At 34.5% G+C, this 23,592-nt stretch overlaps 1 protein-coding gene across 3 annotated transcripts in view; it reads left to right on the forward strand.

The window, feature by feature from the left end:
- Nucleotides 1-1,480: 1,480 nt before the first annotated feature.
- SUZ12 (SUZ12 polycomb repressive complex 2 subunit) overlaps nt 1,481-23,592 on the forward strand; it is a 37,546-nt gene continuing 15,434 nt past the window's right edge. Inside the window, exons 1-9 of one of the 3 annotated variants that reach the window (XM_074320095.1) lie at nt 1,482-1,651; nt 1,918-2,004; nt 4,253-4,299; nt 4,385-4,449; nt 8,436-8,504; nt 16,834-16,883; nt 20,084-20,169; nt 21,779-22,010; nt 23,397-23,490. In XM_074320095.1, the coding sequence (XP_074176196.1) occupies nt 1,956-2,004; nt 4,253-4,299; nt 4,385-4,449; nt 8,436-8,504; nt 16,834-16,883; nt 20,084-20,169; nt 21,779-22,010; nt 23,397-23,490 (692 nt within the window). In that variant the 5' untranslated portion in view covers nt 1,482-1,651; nt 1,918-1,955. Of the gene's footprint in view, nt 2,005-4,252; nt 4,300-4,384; nt 4,450-8,435; nt 8,505-16,833; nt 16,884-20,083; nt 20,170-21,778; nt 22,011-23,396; nt 23,491-23,592 lie in introns of all 3 variants that reach the window. The other 2 variants (XM_019750705.2, XM_019750706.2) reach the window with 2 other exon arrangements.

Consider the following 23,592-nt stretch of genomic DNA (forward strand, 5'->3'; position numbering starts at 1 on the left):
AGACCAAAGCAGACATTTGAAAAATGTTATTGAAAGTATGAAATGGTTGTTTATAGATTGGTATTTTTGAAGATAAAGTTTTATTTTAATGTAATATTAGATCACAGGATTTGAATTGGAAGAATATCCTTAGAGATCACCTTGCCCAACCTGATATTCAATTCTTTAAGAGTATTAGCTCAACTCCAAACCTGTCTGTACCAGAAGACTGAATTGGGCCTATGTATCTACTTTTTAAGCAATATCCACAAAACACAGGATTCAAAATTAATAGGTTCTTCACGGGGATACGAAAGTCAATTTGGGGAATGTAATCAATAATGTAAAGATTTTGTAGGGTATCCGATGGACACTTGTCTTATTAGGGAGACCACTTCAGGGATGTTGTAGATGCCTGACCACTGCACTGTACACCTGAAGCTGAAGCTGAACAATAATGAATGTCAACTATAATTTTATATACATACATAATCACAAGAAGTGGAGTACAGAATTAGGAATAGAGACAGTGGAACCCTAACAGCTGTCTGTGATGTCAGAGGGGTAGTAGATTGGGGGAGGGAGGTAATCACTTTGTGAGGGATATAAATGATAAATGTCTATTACATTGTTTTGTACACCTGAAACTAATAAAAAAAATAGGTTCTCAAGAAGTGTTCAGGTACTTCTAAGAAATCCAACTTATTCCTCTGATCACTCTTATGGTTTCTGGGGTGGTGGTGTTAAGCAAATATCTAATAGGTTTTGCTTCTAACATGTTTAGAAGTCACAACCTCTCTTAGTAAGGATCCTGAAGTCCCGCAGCACCTACATAAAATAGTTTTCCTCATTTTACAGGAGATTCCTGTTCCATATAAATCGCTCACTTTAGTGGAGCCCAGTCGCGTCCGAGACCAGTAGCTGCAACCCCTTGGCTGCCACCAGTCCTTTCAAGGACTTTGCGGGTGGGATTCAGCCATGGGTGGCTTGAGGCACGTGGTGACGAGGGGACCGGGGACTCGATCTCCGCACCGGGTGCCCCTCCTAGGAGAAGCGACCCAACGAACCCCCAGACAGGCCCCTTCCTGTGAAGTTAGAGACTTGATGATGAGTAATGGATCTCAGTTCATTTAACAGGTCCCTTGTCCCTAGTTCCTCAGAGGCCCGCCTCTCTTCAGGGGTCCTGTACCCCCTGGGGGCGGTGACTGACGACGCTCAGAAGGCGAGAAACGGCTCCCTAAGCCGCTAGCTGGGTCCCTCTCTCCCCACAATGCACCGGGGCCAGCAGGGAGGCCGCTCCGACCCCTAATTTTCCCGCGAATTCAGTTCAAAGAGGCGGCCGGGCCCGCGATCGGCAGCGCGCACGGGCCAACCAAGCCGCGCCTCCGCGAGAAGCGCCTCCGCGTGACTGACGGGGGAATCCGCGGGCCAACGGGCTGGGCGGCAGGGCGGCGCGCGCTCCCGCCGGCCAATCAGAGCGCCGGGCGGGGGAAGTGGGCGGGGCCAGGCTAGGCTAGGGTGAGCGGCCTCCGGAGCAGAGCGGGGCTCTCAGGAGGAGACACTTTTTTTTTTTTCCTCCCTCCTTCCCTCCTCTCCTCCTCCCTTCCCTTCCCCTCTCCTCCCCTCTCTCCTCCTTCCCCCCTCGGTCCGCCGGAGCCTGCTGGGGCGAGCGGTTGGTATTGCAGGCTCTCACTCTCCGGGGCCGCCCGGCGGGTAGCTGGCGGGGGGAGGAGGCAGGAACCGCGATGGCGCCTCAGAAGCACGGCGGTGGGGGAGGGGGCGGCTCGGGGCCCAGCGCGGGGTCCGGGGGAGGCAGCTTTGGGGGTTCGGCGGCGGTGGCGGCGGCGACGGCGTCGGGCGGCAAATCCGGTGGCGGGGGCTGTGGAGGCGGCGGCAGTTACTCGGCCTCCTCCTCCTCCTCCGCGGCGGCGGCGGCAGCGGCGGGGGCTGCGGTGTTACCCGTGAAGAAGCCGAAAATGGAGCACGTCCAGGCTGACCACGAGCTTTTCCTCCAGGCCTTTGAGAGTGAGTGTGTTTGAGGCTTTGAGGGCAGGAATACCCACTCTTCCAGCATTCGGGGATCGGGACACTCGTGCTGGGCCCCCTTCCTCGCTGGGAGTCGACTTAATTTGGGAGTGGAGGGAGAAATTGAGGGGGCTGTTACCCCATCAGGGTTTACGACTCAAGGGGGCCCGAAGTCAAGGGCCTTTGGGAGAGGTAGAATGGGGGTTCAGGTGAGGGTCTTGACTCCCCGAAGATTTACACAAGAGGTTAGGCAGTGGGGCCCCATGTTAAGAGCAGGCTTCTTTCAGATGAGGAGGTTACAGTTGGGAGTATAGATCTGTATGGTCTCAGGTCTGCAGTCAGATCCGAGATTAGTTCTTGCTTTCTTTCGTACTCTAGAAGTACAAGGGTTTCGGTTGGAGGTTTTGAGCAAAATTAAACCTGTGAAGAGATGAATGCGGTAAAATCGACAAAATTGTCATTCGTCTGAAATGCCTTCGCACTAACTTGGTGCTGCATATTAACATGGCACCTTTTGATGCTTTAAACCTTTCAAATCTATCCACCCATTTCATGGATACGTAAACTGAGACAAGGTAGTGTTTTAGTATTTTACTTGGAGATCTTTCCGTTGTACTTGTCTTAATTCCGAAATATTTTCTTATGTCAAGGTATGTTTTGAGGGCAAAACTACCAGTTAATTTGGGAAAAAGGGGCAAGGTGTCTGGAAACAATAGAATTTATTAAAAATCATGGCTATAAATAATTATAGCTGTTCTTTAATATTATATTCTGATTGGTTTCCTTTTTGCTTATAATTTGGATGATCTTTAATACTAAATATCTTACAGAAAGTTGAATAAACTCAGTTCTATCACTGAATGTCTTATTTACCATTTTTCCTTGGCATATGTTAAGGGCATGGTATCAGCTGGGCTTGGAAACACGTATTACATTGTTTAATACCTTCTTTCATTCTCTCTCAGTGCTTCATGAAATTCTAATTGGAATTTAATACGAGGAATTTCAGTTTTTATTGAAACAAATATTGAACCTGCTTGAGATTCACATTATTGTTACTTTTGCTTAATATATTTTCATAAATCGAGGTGATTTAAATAGGAAATATAGTGGAGAACTGAAGCATAGTTATAACAATAAACACATTTGCACCCCTTCTAAAATACCTCATCTCCTTTTAGTTTATTTGGAACAAAACTAAGATTAAGTGGATATTTAAAAAATTCTTTCTAAATATTATGAGAAGACAAGTCCTCCAAGAAAGTTTTAGCTATTTTGCTTTCTGTTGAGTCTACCTTGGAGAAGTGAACTGTCATTAAGAACTAGATTTGCTCACAAAACAACTTGATTCTTCTCTATTATTGACGTTAGTTTCTGAGTTTAAATGCTTTGATGTATTTATTAATATCGTCATTTAGTTCATTTTGATACTGTTTTGAAGAGTCGTGATATTAATAGGTCATTAATGTAACTGATACGCTGGTATTGTATTAAAATATTTTTTATGTATAACCTAAGTCCTTTATAACAAATTTTAACTAAACTCAGCCTAAAGAGACTGGGAATCAGTCTATTTAAAAATAAGTGTTGAGGTAGTATTTCTATATTGACAATATTTACATTGAGCAAAATAGATTAAAAACTTGAACTATCATTAGAAATGTTTATTGAAAAATGTAACTACAATTTGTGTCACAGATTTTTTTCAATATTACTACTTTCATCTTATCTGTATTAGGACACGTAGGAAACTTACTCTGTTTTGGCTGACTACTGTACAAATTTTTAAAAAGATAAATTAAAAAGTAGAAATTTCATTTTGTTATTTGGCACCAATAAGTAGTTCTTTTGCTGCATGCAGCTAGCTACCTAATTCCAGCTACTTTTTGGAAGGAGATGGGTTATAAATAGTGTAAATTAGCTAAATTAAGTGAATATAACTAGTTCAGTTTTACATACAGACTAGTTTAAAAAGTAGCTACCTTAAAAATATAAGGCCTAAGAACAAGATTGTAGAGCATTGTAAATTTAAAATAAATGTAGATGAATTTTGTGAATGTATGCCATAGATCCAATGTCTTTTGATCTTATTGTGCATACTGATTTTCTTCGTGTAAATATTTAGTCATGATTTCTGTACAGGTGATTGGTTTATATTGGTTATAACATGAGCTAGTTGGTATTCTTTTGACATCTTCAATAATAAGTAAATTTAGATAATGTTTGAATTTTGTTTTCTGTTACTTAGAACCAACGCAGATCTATAGATTTCTTCGAACTCGAAATCTTATAGCGGTAAGTCATTAACAAAATTTGTCAATGTTATTTTTTCTTAGAATTTTACTTATTTGATTTTAATATTTTAAAACTTTTTTTATAGCCAATATTTTTGCACAGAACTCTTACTTACATGTCTCATCGAAACTCCAGAACAAACATCAAAAGGTACATTTTATGAACCTTATTTCAAATTGATCAAACCGTTGTAAAGTTTTGTTTTAAAGTACTATTTCTAATTAAAGGTTAAATATGAAAACCAAGGTGAAATATTGACCAGTTGAATTGGTTGCAAAGTGTTAATTTTAGTAGTATCATTTTTGTAAATCCCCATTTATTACCAGTTTTTTCCTAATAGAAATGATTTAGTAGTGAAATGACGAAGAGATTTTACTGACAGAGTTTTTACTCTGTGCTACTAGTTATTTTCAAGTTTGGTAGTTGATGATTTAAATATTTACCAAAGGGCTCAGGGGAACTATCTTTGATATATAAATGTAACAGTTAATTTTTGAATGTTTCTTATCTGTTCTAACAATAAAGAATTCGCTTCTACGATGACAGTTTCAGAAAGTCTCATTTTATGTCTTTGGTGGTGGTCTTACTAAAGGGGAAATACTTTTGAAGTCAGTGGGATGAAGGTCCTTAAAAGAAGAATTCATAATCATCTATTCTTAAAGTGAAGTCTGGAAGTGTTGGACGGAGCTTATTTTTACTCTGTAATATTTAAATTTAAGCATATGTAATTAAGGAATGCTAGTTCCTAGTCCTACATGCAAAGTTATTTATTGAGCATATCACATGAACAATTTTAAATTTAAAGGAGAGAACTTTGCTAAGCATTAGGTATTGTTGTCTTTACTTGGTAAAACCATTGTGCTATCTCAATAGACTTTGAAACTAAACTCCTTTGGAGGCTCCTACGGGTTACTAAGTAAGCAGTATCTTTTCTATAGCAAGACATACTTCAGCTTTGTAGATATATCTAGGTAGATTTTGAAGGATCGAAATGTTAAAACTATTTGTCTTCTGGTAATCTTTCTGAATCTAGAGAGAGCTTTGCGTTTAATAGGTGAAACTTGCTAATAAGCACCTACTAGGAAGAAGAGGGTGATGAATTAGGCAGCAGAATTAAATTTGTCAGCTCTTTACCTTTTTACTCCATTAGCTATGCTAGGGTTCAGCAAACTTTTTCTGTAATGGACCAGATAGTAAATTTTTAGGCTTTGTGTTCTAGGAGGCAGATTTGAGGATATTAGGCAGGCTGTAGGTACTTACACAAAAAGAGAGAATGTCCATAAATTTTTTATTGATGAAATTAAAATATAATAATAGAGTACAATGTTTTGTAATACAGGCCTACTAGTGAGAGGTGGGATTCTTTTATTTTTGCGGAGTGGGGGAGATAACATTTAGCTTAATTGGGGTTTAAAGTTAGTGTTCTCTATCATCAAATCAATTGTAGATGTTTATCGGTAAAAACCATTATTAGTTTGTTGGCTGTGTAAAAACAGACAGTAGGCCAGATTAAGTAGTGGTTAACTTTTTGTCTTTAGTATTTTTAGTATGGAAGAGCAGTTGTGTTATCATCTAGGATGCTGCCTAATTTATGTTTAAAAGTGATTAAGTTTTTTCAAAATAAATTTGAAAACATTTAAAATCTAAGTTCATCATTTTCCTGTCGTGTTTTTTATTAGACTCTTTGACTGTCTCATTGTGGGTTAAGTTTCTGTTATCTGCTAATGGTGGATGCAGTTTTAAAAGCTTGGTAGTAGAAACTAATTTTCTTAATTTATTGCCCTTTAGGTAAAAAATTGTCTTTTGGGGGAGTTTCGAAGCAATTTTCCAGCCAAGAAATGTATAAATGCCACTTAGTTTATTTCCATACAAAAATGCATTAGGAATCACTTAATTCTTTTGTTATATGCCTGGCCTGTATAAGACATTAAGACTAATTTTTGAGAAATTATGCCACAACTTATATCTTTAAATGAGCGCTGTCTTTTTCAAAATAATTGGTGGCTTTGAAGGTGGTGTTATCTCAGTAATTGTGGTCTTTGTTTAAAATGTTTTTGGAACTCCTTTTACAAAATTGCTTTTAGTACTATTCCTTTGCTGAAAATGTTTTTGGAACTCCTTTTTTATTATTACAACAACATAATATTCATTGTTGGAATAAACATATCGTCCCCTTGAAGTCATACACTCAGTTATATTAATTCTGGTATATTTGTTAAATTTGCCTTGTATTGTAGTCTCGCATCAAAGAGGCATTCAAATTCTATAGGCTAACACTTCACTGACACAATGGAAATACTGGTGAGGAGAAAGGCATCTTTTATTGAGTCCATTTTAGTTTCATGTAAACTGTTTCTGACTCCTTTCAAGTAAATTTCCTAAATTTCAAAAATATTCTCGATTTTGATGACTGATTAATAACTATTTCGCTTGTTAAACCTGAGCTATAGTAACAGTACCTTTCTAAAGAACAGAAATACTTGCTGATGGGGACTGGGGCTGCTTTTGTATAGTTGCTTATGTGGTTTTTTTTTTTCCTAAGGAAGACTAGGTTGCCTTCATAATCTTACCTATTTCAAATTGTTGTTAATATTCAGTTCTCCTATGCACTTCAGTGCACAACTCCATAATTTTAGAAGAGATGAACTTTGTGACTTACAGTCTTAACTTTTCTTCCTACAGACAGGATTTCTTCTTGATCATTACATAAAGAATAAACATTCTTAAAAGTTTCCAGTAATTTTACAACCCTTCTCAGTAGTACATTTCAGTGTTTATACTGAAAAGTTCTTTGTGACTAGCTTAAAGGAATCTTACATTTTTCTTCTTTCTTCTCTCTTATCTGTGGAGATTGAAAATGTATTGCCATCCTTCATAAAGTACTTACTATGCTCTATTGGATGAAACTTTAATATTGAAGTTTTCAGTAACTCTAAAGGTAAAGAGAGAAGCTTTATTTTCTGAAAAGATCTTTTGTTAATGGAGGCTATTCACCTGTAATATAGATTGTATTAATTCTGCTCTTCCTATCAGTATTTTACTGTAACATTTACATTAACATTACTGGTAATTTTTATTACAGAAATTGAGTACAATAGCTGGTTTTGAGGAATGAGCGTATTAGTAAATTATAGCATCTGAATTCAAGCTTTACAAACTAATTAATACAGAATACATTAAGCTTTTCAAGTCCTAAATTTGAAGAGAGTATATGAGTATAAAGGGAAATATTTGTTTCCAATTAACATGTGGATCTAGATTTTTAGCCTCTATCTCTAGGACGTGTAATAGACCAACTTAAGAAAGACGGGGCTTGTTTTAGAATCTGTTCATTCTTAAATTGCATGGGTGGGGGGAGTTATTAATTTAAGTTTCTATTTTGTGGGAAAATTACTTTTTTCTTTTAGAATTGTCAAGTTAAAAAGCTAATAATTTTATTATCATTTGATGGGTATATCCCCTAAACTTCAAAAATTTTTCTTGATGATGACAACCATCTCTTTAAAATGACATATCATTTAACTTTAGCCGTTGCTAATAATCTTTGCGGATGTTTTGTTAACTTTAGATGTGTTACATAGACTATTCATTTTTATGTGCTAGTGCTAGCGTGTATTTGTCAGGTTAGTTAATAAAAGTATGAATGTTTCAAAATATACATAATTTGCATTTGTTTGGCTTAGTCCAACAGATGCTCGAGTACCTACCAAGTTATAAGGCACTATGCCAAGCACTGTGCAGCTTTTCTTGAAGAAATGCAGTCTCTGCCCTTCAGGAGCTTATAATGTAGCAGGAGAAATAAAATGTTTATGCAAGTTTTACAGTTAGGAAACTAAATGTTAAAATAAATATAAACCAAGTGCCATAGGTAAGGAGAAATCACTCTGGTTTGGGAATAATTGCAAAAGGTTTCATGGAAAAGTTAGCATTTGAGATGGGGCTTGAAGGCTTGTCTGCTGTATTATAACATACACTGTCTCGATAGTATTCATTGTTATGGCTAACCATCCATAATTCATCTAATTAAAAATAGTAAAAATCAGATTTCCAGCTTTCCTATTATAGTGACAATAAAGTGTAATCTGTTTGTTTTTCCCAGTTGAGAAGTGATTATTTTGTTTATCTGTTTCTTCCAGGAAAACATTTAAAGTTGATGATATGTTATCAAAAGTAGAGAAAATGAAAGGAGAGCAAGAATCTCATAGGTAAGATAACCTATCAGTTTACATTAAGTGACATACTTGAGGAAAGAGGAAAAATTGATAGTGATCATTTCCCTAGTGATTACCTTAATATTATAAGGAATTAGAAGGAACCTTAGAGGTCAGTTGGTCCAAACTCATACACAAATCAGGAATTACTTCCTCTGTACCATCCCTGCAAAGAATACTTAAGCCTCATCTTGAATACCTCCATTGCTGGGAACTCACTGTTTTCTAAGGCATCTGTGTTCATTGTTCATCCCTATTCCCAGTTTCTTGCATTTTGAATCCAAGTTTCTGTAAATTCTGCAGTTGGTGTTAATCTAACTTTCCTCAACTAAGGAGGAATGGAGACTCATACTTACGGTGTACTGACTGTGTGCTGGGTGCCGGGCCAGGTGCTTCACAGCATCACGTCTCTTCAAATCTCAGAGCTCTCTGCTTTTCCACTTTCTCCTTCCCTTTATTTACATCTTCCAGGCAAAATACTCCTAACTCTATTTATATTTGAAATATGTATAGCACATGATAGTGTCACAAACTTGATTGACCCTTTGGATAGAATCTACTTGCTGTGTTTTCAAACATGATACCCAGAACTAATCCTGAAATGTCCTGACTAGCTTAATATCTGCCTAGACTAAGCAGTATGCTTCCATTCCTAGACAGTATGCTTCTATTTATTCTTTACTATGTAAACTAAAGAAAGTTGCATACTATTCTAAAGAGAAACAAGAAGTTGTGTGGCATTTATTTATTTATTGACTACTCTTTGGGAGAATGCAAACTGAAAATATTAGATTTTTTTAAGAATGGAGTTGAAGAAATTGCCACAAGGGATTTTTTTTTTCTATTGACGTTTTAAATCATGTTTTACCGATTGAGATAGGATATATATGCACCGACTTAATAATGCTTCATGTATGGTTTCTCGTTTTAGCAACTGGTATAAGATGTCATTTTTGCAGATGCTTACATTTAAAGTTTGGCTTTTGAATTAGGTTATTTTGTTACTTGAACGTAAAATCACATTTTAAATTTTATATCTTTCAATCTTGAAGGACCAAAGTATAGTTTCTAGTTCCATATCTAGTCTATCTTGACGTGTAAATAAGCTTTGGTGTAGTCCGTTCTAGAGCTGAGATCCCAAATCTTTACTCCATCTATTACTGCCCAAGGTGTACATTAGAGGACTGAGAATAGTCCCAGTGCTTGCGCACTCTGGTCTTTGCTTGAATTTTTATTCCATATCCTTGTCTGGTCACCTGCCTTGGACAAAGGTCTTGGGATCCTCAGGGCCTTTTTTACTTAAAGTGTAAGTTGTAGTCAGAGTCTGATCGGACCTCCTTGCTTCTTCTGAACACTTGAATAGTTTGCCCTCCAGGTCTTTCAGCGTTCCTATGAGAAGGAAGAATGAACCAAAAAGAAGAAAACCCTTTTCTTCATCTTTTCTATCAAGGTTCTGCATTACTGCTAAACCCTACTACTATCTCATTGTGACATTGGCTTTGATAAGTATTACAGAGCTTCCCTTAGAGTGTTTGTTGTGAGGGAGGTAGAATATACTGGTCAATTCTCTCTGAATAATCATTCCCCCAATGATTTTGTTCGTTTGACCCAATGGGTTCAACAGCTAAGTGAGTACTCTAACAGGGATGTTGTTAACCAACTCAGAAACATTAGAGGTCTACATAGAATTCCTGCTTGTAATTTTGAAAAACAACTTTTTCAGTCTTTGTGATCCAGCTGGGACCACTAAGTTAACCATTTCAACCCCTTAAGATTTTTTTTTTTTAAACCTAACTGTGTTTGAGTTGACCGAGCTAATACCCAACAAAGTACCTTAGTCCCTGGAGGCATTGAGTTACTGTGCCAGGGGCTTCAACGCCACCCTCCCATGCCCCAAGATCTTATGAATATCTGAGTGTTGCTTCCAGAGTCTGTAAAATGAATTGGGAAATTGCTTCATTTTAAGTTTACCCCCAAGGCCTTATATTATTAAATGAATTCAGTGTATTTCTCATCTCAAATAAGGCATAATCCTAATCTACTAAAATTTTCACATAGGATTATAAGATGTTTCTTAAATACCAATATGTAGTACATGCACTTACAAAACTTTGCTTATGAAATCTCTGGTCAAATTCTCTTACAAGAAAACAAATCTTACGAGAATAAATCTATGTTGTTCTTTGACATTAATTGGTAGAAGTTAAAATCTTAAATCATATACAAAAAAGTACTTCTCTTTCACCTATTAATGTATTATTCTGTAGCATTTCAGATGTAGAAATCTTGTTCAGTTTAATTGGATCCTGGATCTGTTCAATAGCTATAGCCTGGGAGTCTTCTACTGGAACTCATGTTATTTTAGCACTTCCAGAGTTATACTAGCTCCACTGCCAAACCCAATGTATTTCATGCTCCAAAGTTCTAGGGGAGTATCAAGAGACACAAAAATATCATAGTACTACAGCCCCAAAGTTAGAATAATCAAATGGCTGACCTATTTATGACATTTGTAGTGACTTACAAACCAAACAAAATCCTCAGCATTATCTGTGCCAAATGAAGTTGGTGTTCCAGAATTTTTTATGTAGTTTATACTCTAGATATATAGCTGTCTTCTTAGTCACAGATAATGGCAGAAACTTACTGGGAAGGAGCTGATAGGAAAAAGAAAAACATGGGATATTTCATGGTTTTTACTTTTTTAAGGTGTCGGTCCGTTCATAACAATAGACCAGAATTGTCATTTGTAAACTTAAAACTCAATAAAAAAAGCCTACCATCATGAAGATTGTTTCTTTTCTAGAAGAATGGCTTCTGCAAATTCCACAGCAATGAGCAAATTTTAGAAATTCATAGTGGTCTCTCTTCTAGTCTCCAAGTTTTTTCTGATGTTTCTCCTTGCTTTTTTGGTGTGATTATGTATATTTAAAATATCTTTATTTTCTTTTTAGAATGCTGATATAATGCCATATATCCTATTCTCTCCAACTCATTTTTGGCACCCCAAGTTATTGTGGGTTTTGAATTTATTTTTGGTTTTGACCAAGCTTTATGGCTTATTGAAATAAATCTCTGGTCTTTCTGTGTTTTTCTATCCTAGCAGGATCCCAGGGGTCTCTTACACTATTAATCCTGTCAATTTTGGAATTACTAGTCATGTCTCCTGACTTCTAAATTCATCTCCACTAACTGAAAAGTCGGCATGAAAAGATTTCCAAATTGGAGTTGCCTTCAAAAGTATTTCCTGAGGCCAAATGAAAAGCAGAATGTCTCCTCTCTCTTCCCCTTAATCATGTTTCATTGCTGGTGCAGTGTTAGTAGCTGGAGAAATCCCCTCAAAAGATACCTGAACTAAAGCTTTTACTATGGATGTTTTCAAGCCTGTGTTTTTAGTAGGTTAGTAAGGTAAGGTGCCTTTCATCACTTGTTATTGCCACCTAAGCTTTTAAATTAGTAATCTTCCCTTTTTAAGCATCTTTTTGTACTATAAGAAGGCCTGGATCTATTTTTTCTGGGATTCCTATTTACTTAGTATACTATGTCCCATACACTATACTAAATCCCAGGGGATATAATGGTGAGCAAAACAGATGAAGACACAGCCTTTATGGAGCTTATTGGCATTTAGGGGAAAAAGACTTACGGCTTTTTGTATAATAAGTATAATTATAAAATAAGTGCTGGCAAAGGGAAAGTATAGGGAAACTATGAGTATATAAAGCAGGAGAACCAGCTCTTGCTTGAGATACTGGATTTGGGAATAGTCATAGTCAGGGAGGGCTTTCCTGAAGAAATGAGCTAAGATTTGAAAGATAATATGAGTAAAATAGGACGAGAGGGTGAGCAGATAGCTGATTCTAGATAAAGGGAATGTTATACATATGTCACTTGAGGCCAGAGTAAGCTGACAGGGAAAGTGGCATTAGATGAGACTAGAGCAGATGGCCTTGGCCAGGTAATGCAGAGCCTTGTAGGCTATTTAAGGATATTGGTCTTTATCCTAAGAAAGCCATAAGTTATTTTAAATAAATATATCGTATTAATGTTGCTACCCTTCTCTTTTGTAGATTTAGCTGCATTTTCAAAACTTCAGTCAGCTTAAGTTGATTGTTTTTTTCCACCATTATTAATAAGATTCAATGTTTTTCTTCCTTTCTCTTTTTAACAATTGTGTCTTGACTATACATTTTGAAGTTGTTTTCAAATCAGCATCTTTTCATGCTTGAATTTTAGTTGTTCCTTTTTCAGAACCTGGGCTATAAATTTCTTTTTACATACCTACTTCTGAAGGTGTCTTGGCAATCACCACTAAGCATATCTGATTTCTGAAAATCTAAGTGTTTAAGAACAAATTTTAAAATGTTCCTTGTATAATCTTGGGGTTGACAATAATTTCTTTATGTTTTGGCTACAATACTTCTGGAAGGAGATTCATTTATATGTAATGGATTCCCTCCCTTTACTCAACTTTATCTTCTCACTACAAAGGGTTCCCATCCTTGTGTCTGAACTTCAAAAGAGACATCGAATTCTAGAATAATGGGCTTGGTATAGTCACTAGTTCCTCAGCTTTAAACATCATAGCATTAAATGTATAAGAAAAGTTGGCTAACTGGGGGTGGCCAGTTGGTTAGAGCATGGTGCTAATAGCGCCAAGGTTGCCGGTTCGATCCCCACATGGGCCATTGTGAGCTGAGCCCTCCTTAAAAAAAAAAAGAAAAGTTGGCTAATATCTAACAATGTAGATGCCATATAGCTTATCAAACTTGTCCTGTTTTGAGGTAATACAGTTTTGACCCTAGAAGTCAAGCCTTGTTCCTGTCACTGTCAGATTAATGTATCCAAACTAGAGGCACTAAACTTGGTCTTTTTCCAGCGTAAAAACTTTGTTCCTCCTGTGGGATCTGACTATTCTTAAAATTTGAGTTCCCTACATGAATCTCATTTCAAAATCTTAATCCCTCGTGAATTTAAATTTACTTAACCTCTTTACATAGACTGCTGTAAAATTGTGCTTGGAATCTTATCCATAATTTGAAATTACCCAGCTAGTTTCCTGTTATCATATTGCTTGCTTCCTCAGAAGGTACTGATAAGGAACATACCACAAAGATGAACCAAATCCTTGTGTGATGTCTTACACTGATCATGTAAGCTAGATCTGTGCAGCCTAAAACCACACAGGCCTGACCAATCCTACATGTTTCTTTTCCTTCCCTTCTTCTGATCCAGCTTACCAGTTAAGAGGTGGATACAGTAGCCACAAGAGGGAAGAGGGTAAATCAAGAAGGGGAAGAAAACTGGCCTTTTTCCTAGGATGAGACCACCTGTGGAAGGGATCAACTAGGCCTCATTGTTACATTGTATTCTAGGTACATATCAGAGTGTTTACTTTTTGGGGGGGAGGAGGAAGAGAAAATGTGCATAGCAATTTACATTCCCAGAGTTATTTTTTAAGTTGGTTAATTGAAATTTGGAATTACTTCTCAAAGAAACAATGTTATAATCATGGCTGAATATGCTTACTATCTGATTTAACTTATAATGTACCATTTAAAGCTGTTTCATACCTTTTGTGGTCAAGGACCTTTTTGTTTGTTTTCAATTTCAAATCTTTTGTTAAAGCCTTATTTTCCATTTTCTTACCTTGTGGAATAAGTTTTCCCAATGAACTCAGTTTGCAGACTACATTTTGAGTAACACTAAAATATTTTCTGGGGTAGAGCAATACAAGATGTTTCTGGCATTGCAAAGTTAGAAGTTGGAACCACATTCCCTGTAAAAACAATGTAAATAAAACTATAAGTACTACTGTGTTAATGGGTCATGATTCCTAACTAAAAATCTCACTACTTTAGGAGGACATCATTATCCTTATGAAAAATATTTGTTGAGAGCCTTTCTATAAGACACTGCTAGGTGCTGGGGACACCAGTATAATAAAATAATTGTCAAAAGAGAACCTGTGTGAAAAAGTGGTGACAAAAAATGGTAAATACAAGTGCTTATAAAAGAAACGCTAATCATTAAGTTCTGAGATGGTTGGGGATGGTTTTTTTTGTAGAAGAGGGTACTTTGATGGGTTTTATGCAAGCCTCACAATCCTGAGGTCATTTTCTCATTTTATAGATATCAGGTCACAGCTAATAATAACTGGAACCAGAATTCAAACGTTGATTTTCTGTCTATTTGATCTTTCAAATCTATTTTCCTAAATAGGCTTTCGTAGAGATAAAAAGAAACGGGAGCCATATTATAGACAGCAGTTAGAGAAAAGATTTGGCAGTTGGGGATCCATTAGAAAATTTGGAGGAAGGAATGATACATACAAAATGGTATTTTTAAGAAAATTAACCTGGCCTTAGTGTGTACGTTTAACTGAAGCACCTAAGAATGGGATAGCTTGGTTGTGACTAATGTATTATCTTCTAACGTGTGGAAATTATAGAATCTTCCTCTCTTCCTGTGATGTTTTGCAGTTTTGTTAATTCTGCTTTGTAAGGTGACATTTATGGAACTAATTTTATAGGAAAATGCTAGTTATCTTTTAGTAAAATGGCTTGTAGGTTTTGTAAATGGCAGATACACTTTTTAAAAAATCAACTTTGGATGTAATTAACATTCAATAAAATGCATTCACCTTAAGTATATAGTTTTGAGTTTTCACAAATGTATGCACTTCAACATTTCCATTGCATTGAAAAATTCCTTTGGGGTTCTTTAGAGTCAGCCCCCTTAATTTTTTTTTATTTTTTGAGGTATGAATTGTATTTAGTAAAATTCACTCTTTCTGGTATATATTTGGTATGTATTTCAGTTTTGAGAAATGCATAGTTAGGTAACAACCACTGCAGTCAAGATAAAGATCCTTAAAAATTTCCTCATGCCTCTTTTATGGTCAGCCCTCCTCCTCCCTACTCCCGATGTGTTTTTAAAATGTATCTGGTTTATTTCAGAAAGTGAGTAATGCACATGAATTACTTGTTTTCAAGATACTTAAGTTATAGATGTTATTTTTTCCCTCATACTTAATGCTTTCTAACTCTGCTTGGACCCTTAGATTTCTACTCTTCTGTAGTCATTTTGTCCTCTAATGATATCCTAGCATACTTTTCTTAGTACTGTTCTAAAAATGCCCTTTGAGGCCCCTGTCCTGTAGGTTGTTAGCATCCAATTTCATGGCTTACCTCGCTGAGAACATAGAGGCATCCTCACGTCTTCTGTAGAAGTATCTCATTCACCTCTTCTCTAAGAAAAGGAAGAGTCCCAGGCAAAGTAAAAAAGGCTTAACCTCTTTATAATATATTCTCATTTCCAATCATTCCTAGCTCCTTAATACTCTCTTCCCTCAGTGTTTTTATATAATTCTTCCCCTCTGATGATAAGAATGCTCAGATTGTCACAATTTTTAAAAAAAACAAAAATAGACCGATTATGCATCCTTATTGACCTTTATTTACTTTCATTCTTTACACTAGGGAAATTCTTGAGTAAGGGATCAGTATTATTTCCCTTTCCCCAACATCTGTTCTCTATAGCCCTCTATAATCTGGTGTCTATCACACGACAGAAATTATGTTCTGGAAAGTTATGAATGGCTCCTAATCAACGAAGAGATTGCTTTCTTTTGCAGTTTGAAGGTACTACAAAAGCCTGTTGATGTTTCTGTTTATTCTACCCCATCTTAATAGTTTTTCCATTGTTAGTAGATACTTTCAAAACAAAAAGGATCACTAAAATTTATACTTCCTCTTCCTTTTCCATTGCTTCTAAAACTAAAAGTGAAATGAAATGTTGAAACAGTAAATTATAAATCTATAGCAGATTTGTAATTGTGTATTTCACCCCTGATTGAAATAGAAAGTGATGGTTCTGTTATCATTTGTTAGAATGTTGAATTTCCATAGCTTTAAAATATTCAAACACTTTTGCATGGATTCAGCTACCCTTAACAAAAACATTTTTGAGGGGTGGGAAGGGAAACGTATTCCCATTTTATAATTACAACACTAAACCACAGAAAATTATGTTAACCTCTCATTTGGTGGTCTGTTTTTATCTGTCTTACTCCTTTGATGCTTTTATTTTTGTGTTGTGGTTTGTTGTTGGTTTTTTTTTTAATGTGTATAGACACACTGTTTTGGATGTCATACTTAACAGGAAGAGCTTGGAGTCAGTGGGCTCAATAGTTAATAATAAGAAAATCAAATATTTATAAATTAACCTGAAGTAGCTTTGATGTCAATGTTCCTTTTTAAAGTCTAGGCTATTTTTGTTATAGAGCATTAAAATGACAAAATGTTTTATTTGTTTTATTTAGCTTGTCAGCTCATCTGCAGCTTACCTTTACTGGTTTCTTCCACAAAAATGGTATGTACTTGAAAGTAAACATATTGGCATTCTAACAACAAAACACCTTTGTGAATGTAAAAAAGAAATATTTCTTGTGTGTAAATTTATAGAATTATATTTATTAGATAAGATGCTGATTCTGATCATTAAACTTCTTGTTAGTTGACCTCTCCAACGATTTCCATTATTGTTCTGTGTGGTCAGTGATGGGCTGTGCAGAATGTAACTTGCACCTCTTTAGAAGTTGTGGTTCTTCAATTTCAGTGTGTAGAATCATTTTGATGCTTTTTTTAAAAATACATATACTTGGACCCTACAAAGACTTAGGTCTGGTAGGGTTTTGGTAGAGCTTAGGAGTCTGCGTTTTAATAAAGCACCAAGGTAATTCAGAAATAGGTTGTCTGAGGAACAAATTTTAAGAAACTCTGCCTTAAAAGTTTTTAAAAATTGCAGGGAGACTTGATACATAAGATCTCGTTCATAGTTTGGTTCATAGTTTGGTTCATAGTTGCTTACCTGTTACCCATTTACGTGTTAAGTAGATTTTTAAATTGTTAATTAGTGCTCTGATCATTCTTGAAGGTAAATGTTAGTTTCATCTGGCTCATATCTAAATACAGGAAATTCCAGCTCTTATCTCTAAACCATACTTTTTAGGCTATAATTGCTGTTAAAAAAAAAAAAAAAAAAAAAAGGCTGTAAAGTACTATCTTACCCAACTCAGAAACATCTTTACAGAGATCATAAGTAGAAAATAACAGAAAAATCTTTTCATAAAATAGAATTCCTTAGATATTTTGCCATTTTTCATTTCCAGTGGTTTTTGAACTTTATGTAAAGACTAATGATGAAAACTTTAATTAATTGCCTTAAAAACCTGGAATAGGTGAAGTCTCTTGAGTAGAACCCTTTTTGCATAAACATTTTGAGTTAATGTTACCACAGTATGTAGCTTTAAAAAGTATAGTAATAAAACAACTGAAACAACCACTGCTACCAATGGGATATATCAATATGTTAGATATTATACAAAGAAAATTATATACATGTTTGTTTACATCATTAAAAGACTTGAAAGCATGCTGGTTAAGTTTCAGTTGGTTTCAGAATAGATGAAATGCCCTTTGGCTTGTCCATCTTAAATTTGTATATATCCTTTAATTCCATGGAATAAAAAAAACCTTCATAAAAAACATGTCAAGTTGGTCATTCTTGGTATTTAGTAAGAAACAGAGTTTAACAATAAAAAGGTTTTATTAGAACAGTTTGATAGTTTTTTTCGTAAGAAATTTGAAATCTGGTCGTATCTCTGTTAGCAGCCAATATAACTTTACTTCTAGTTTTGCCTTAGATCTGGTCCATTTTTTATATAGAAGCAACTTGATTAGCATTTTAATCTTTTCTCTAAATCATTTACAATCTCAGAGTCCTTATTTCTAATCATTCATCATTATCTGCTTTTCTGTGGTACTTGTAAAGTATGTGGACTGATAATTTAGCTTATCATTTGAATTTTATAGGTTTATTACTCCTTTGTTCTCAGTCCTACATAAATTATCTATACATAAATTATCTATCACTGAAATTAGTAATGGATAGTAGTTGAACAATATTTACTAAATAGTATTTGGTTAGTTAATATTAACCTAATTGAATTAATTTTACTTGAATCAATAAGTTGAAATTAATTGGAAAGTAGGTTGATTAAGCTTTTTTCCTGTCTGCATGATGAAATATGTAAAGTTCAAAAATTGCTTGAATTCAGTTGGTAGTTTTTTTTTCTTCTTGATATTACTGAAGTAAATGAGAAAGCAAACTCTGTTGACACGTCTGTTTCCAGAAAATAATTTTTATTATAATCAAATTAGTGGAAGCTAGAAGGAAGCAGATGTATTGCTTAAAGAAATAATATTTTTTAAGAAACAAAGATAGAAAACCAACATCAAGATCCCTAAAACCTGATTATTTTTCTTTTGTTTTTAAATGAAGACTTGTTTAGCAATTACTACTTGAAACTGCTTAGAATGAATACACAAAGATTATTAGGGTACTATTCATGGTGAGTATTGTTCAGAGAGTTTTTGTTACTGCACTTGAGACACTGGATTATTTTTTGCTATGTTAAAGTGTTTTCCTGGATATAACTTTCAAAATGACTAGTTCAAATGCATTTTGTGCACACACCCTGTATAAGAAGAATTTTTAAATAGTAAGTAAGTGTTGTCCAAAATCTCAGAACAAAAATTATTTTATTTCAGTATATGTTTATGGATTCATCTATTACAGTACTTCTAGAATTCAAACTTAATGATGAATTAATAAATATTTAAAGTTTTGAACTATTAAGGCCTTTGAAATTTAAAGACAAGTAAGTTATAGAGAAGTATTCTGGAACTTTAATTTGCAAAAGCATTTGTTAGTTAATTGATATAGAGAATATAGACTATTATTTAAAATTAAAATACTATACTTTGTAAACCAAGAGCTTCTTTTAGATCGTAAATAATACCTTAATTTTTGCTGTCTCATATTGGCTTTAGAGAAATTCTGGGGAAAAGGTCAAAAAATAGCTATCTTTCTTGTGAAATTACATGCTTGTATAACTTTGATAAGGTTTACTATTTTTGAAATCCGTTTTTTTTATACTGTTGGTGATTAGTCCTGGTCAAATCAAAGATTTTTAGTTTAACATCTCTGCAGTAAAAGTGAAACATGTATAATAACTAGTTTAAATGTATCTTAAACTTATTTTTTAATAATAGATATTTGTAGAAGAAAAAAATTAAAAATGTTTATTTTGTATGTGGTTGTCTCTCCTGAACTAAAAATACTTTTGACAAATACAGACAAATGCAATTTATTACATTATTTTATTATCATAATTGTTAAATGTTTATAGCAGAAGTAATTGGTAATTTTTTTTAGTTTTAATTGAAATAATTGAGCTATTATTTGAATCAAAAGAAAATCACAATATATAAAAAGATACTTAACAATTGTCTTGTGAAAGGTTTGTTTAAATGACTTTATATGTAAAGGCTTTTTTAAGAACTTGCTGCATATTTGAAACTGATTTTGGGGGAAAAGAATGGATAAATTTCTGAGGAGGCTTCATTACAGGAAGTCCTTTTTGTTTGAAATTTCTAAACTTCTTAGGAAAATGAGTACTGTATTTATATTTTTTTAAAAAATACACAAGTATTGATTTTTCTATTTAGATAAGCCATCACAAAATTCAGAAAATGAACAAAATTCTGTTACCCTGGAAGTCCTGCTTGTGAAAGTTTGCCACAAAAAAAGAAAGGTAACGTAAAATGATATTGGTAGATTAAGTAATTTTTTAAGTTGAATATGTTCATGCATATATACTGTGTTTTTAAACATTGGAAGTTTTTGAATATATTGCCTGAATTGTGAAACTGGTAATCTGTTTTGCCAACCTTCCAGATCTTCATGGTTTTTCTAATCTGACTATACTAGGTATATGCATAAAACTTTGTCCTATAGGAGTCTGACAATGAAGGGAAAAAACTATCTTTTAGCATCTTAAGACATACATTCAGTTACTTCCCTACCACTTCAGTCTCTTAGCTTATTGTTTTAGATAATTGTACCCATGAAATTTTAAGTAAGGGCTAAGGGAGAGTTTTTCCCAAAAGGATTATCTTTTGTAACACTACTCTCAGGCAAAGAAATTCTGTTGCCAGCATTATCAGCCATTAACTTGTTAATACATTGCTTCACATTTTCATTATAAGATGAAATCATTTCATTATAGAAACAAGTGTCATGATGGTTAAATTTCCTGGGCAATCCACCAGAGCCAACAGATAATACTTTTAGTAGCCTCAAGTCCTTGGGTATTTTAAGAGTAGGGATGACCTATATGAAGTTCCTATTGCTGATGTTCTTCCAAAATCATGGTAAGGAGATACAGGGCTTGAAAACTGTGCTAGTGCATTGGTATGGAGTGGACTGTGGTGACAGGAAACAGTAAAGTATGTGTGAAAATCTTTAAAGTTAAAAAGTATCACTCCCCACACCCACCCAACCCCCATACCCACATGACAAGCAGTAATATGAAAATTCTTCGGTATATTTTTTTATTACGGCAAAAATATGTGACTATATCTATGATATGATCCTTTTAGTGTTTCAAAAGAAATGGTAGGCATAAACCTTTCCTTGGAAGGATGCACTACTACTATTAGTCATCTTTGGAGTGTAAGACCTGGGGCACGGGTGACACTTGCATTTCTCATTTTATACTCTTATGTAGAATATAATTTTTTTAGATTATAAACATGTATTTATTTTAAAAAGAAGCTACCATAAAATATGTACTATATTTTTTTGTTACAAAGGATTTATGCATCTTTTAGTTTTTCAACTATGCTCTTTCAGCATAGCTCTAGTGATATAATTACAGAACATTACTCATAAGATGATTAATATTGCCTCTATTAAACAATATTTAAATATATTAATTTGCCGTTTCATAATGTTGACAGTGGGGTTATTATAATTATCTTTTTTCATTCCTAATGGTCCCATCAATTATTTTGTTAATGTAGAAAATTTAAGGGAAAAGATTAATTTACACGAGTTTAACATTTTAAGCATAGTTTTAATTCCATATTTCTAATTTAAAACTCAGATGACCATCAGCTAAATATTGGATATATTATATCGTCATTTTCAATATATTAGAGAAATCATTTGTGTTAATATTTAGAATATAGTTATTCCAAATTTTCTTTTTACTTCATCACAATTTTCAGAATTTTAGTGTGCTATTTGTTTCTTATAGCTGTGCCTATGCCACGTTTTCTATAGCTGTGATTACAAATTTTATTGTAATTCTTACTTCATATGTCTAAATAAATATAATTTAATAATCTTTACTTTTACAGGATGTAAGTTGTCCAATAAGGCAAGTTCCTACAGGTAAAAAGCAGGTGCCTTTGAATCCTGACCTCAATCAAACAAAACCTGGAAATTTCCCATCCCTTGCAGTTTCCAGTAATGAATTTGAACCTAGTAACAGCCATATGGTGAAGTCTTACTCATTGCTATTTAGAGTGACTCGTCCGGGAAGAAGAGAGTTTAATGGAATGATTAATGGAGAAACCAATGAAAATATTGGTAATTTTTATTTTAATAATTTTACTAGATTTTGTCATTGGAGATTAAGGTGGTCAGTGAAAGAGACTGAACCAGTATATTGTCATATAGTCATAATTTTGTACTAAGTTATTTCTTTTAGAGTTTTGTGTTTTTTTTTTAATTTTACTGTGTTTAATTTTTTTTTTTTAAATTGGGGAATGTGCTTTTCCAGGACCCATCAGCTCCAAGTCAAGTCATTGTTTGTTTGTTTTTTCAATCTAATTGTGGAGGGTGCAGCTCACTAGCCCTTGTGGGAATCGAACCGGTGACCTTGGTGTTATGAGCACTGCGCTCTAACCAACTGAGCCTACTGGCACCCCTCTTTTTGAGTTATTTTAATAATTTATTTAAGACTCCCATTCCAAGGAGGAAAATGGAGCAGAACTGGAAAGAAATTGCATGTGTTCTAATAGCATAGCCTTTATTTGCAAATCTCTGATAGTCTAATGAGATAATTTTATGGTAGATTGCCCAGGCTCTTAGACTATGGACTATTGTGCTGTACTAGGTATTTAATTTGTAAAGTTCTTATTAGTACATGATGAAACATATTTCATGTAGTAAAAAAATAAATTGAACACTGGATAGAAAAGACTGGTTGGTATGTGAAATTAGTCTCTCAATAGATGATAAATTCACCTAACCCCCAGCATTTTATTGTGGAAAATTTCAGACATACAGAACAGTCAAAAGAATTTTATAGTGAACAACTATGTCCTCACCACTTAGATTGTACAATTAATATTTTATTACACTTGGTTGTCACCTATCTATCCCAATAGTTCTGAATCTACCTTTGAGGTAATTAACCAACATACAGATGCTGGGGATACAAAGATGATTAAAACATCCAGTTCTATCCTCCAAAGACTCAAAACCTAGAGTATGGAGATAGACATAAAATAAGTACAGTTGATCCTTGAAAAACACAGGTTTGAACTGCATGGGGTTGTCGTAACTGGACCTATGTACTTAAAACCTGTGTTGCTCAAGGGTCCATCATATTTGCAGCAAAAGGAGGAGTCACATAATAGAGGTAAATGTGAAATTCAGTGGAGAAGCACCTTGGAAGAAATAATCTTTAAAGTTCTTGAATAGTAGCCATGAATGAGGAGGAACGTTCTGAACAAAAAATAACATTTACACAAATGTGGGGTTAATGTCAATGAATGTCAAAAAGTAAGGAGGACATAAATACATATTGTAAAAACAAAATTGAAGAGTGTAAGTCTGGATAGTATATTGCAATTTAAGTGTAATTTTTACGTCATTTGGGATAAATGTAATATGTTAAGTGACCATATATCATAAATATAACATTTTTGCTTGAATATTTGATTCATGAGAAATGTTTGTCAAATTCAGATGTCAATGAAGAACTTCCAGCTAGAAGAAAACGAAATCGAGAAGATGGGGAAAAGACATTTGTTGCACAAATGACAGTATTTGATAAAAACAGGTAATGTTGGGACAACTAAGGCTCCCATAATATTTTAGATAGATAGGATTTTATTCTGAAGCAGAATATAGTGGTGATACTATTTCCTGGTTTCTCTTTATT

This window comes from Rhinolophus sinicus, linkage group LG15, assembly GCF_036562045.2.
Source record: "Rhinolophus sinicus isolate RSC01 linkage group LG15, ASM3656204v1, whole genome shotgun sequence".
Lineage (NCBI taxonomy): Eukaryota > Metazoa > Chordata > Mammalia > Chiroptera > Rhinolophidae > Rhinolophus > Rhinolophus sinicus.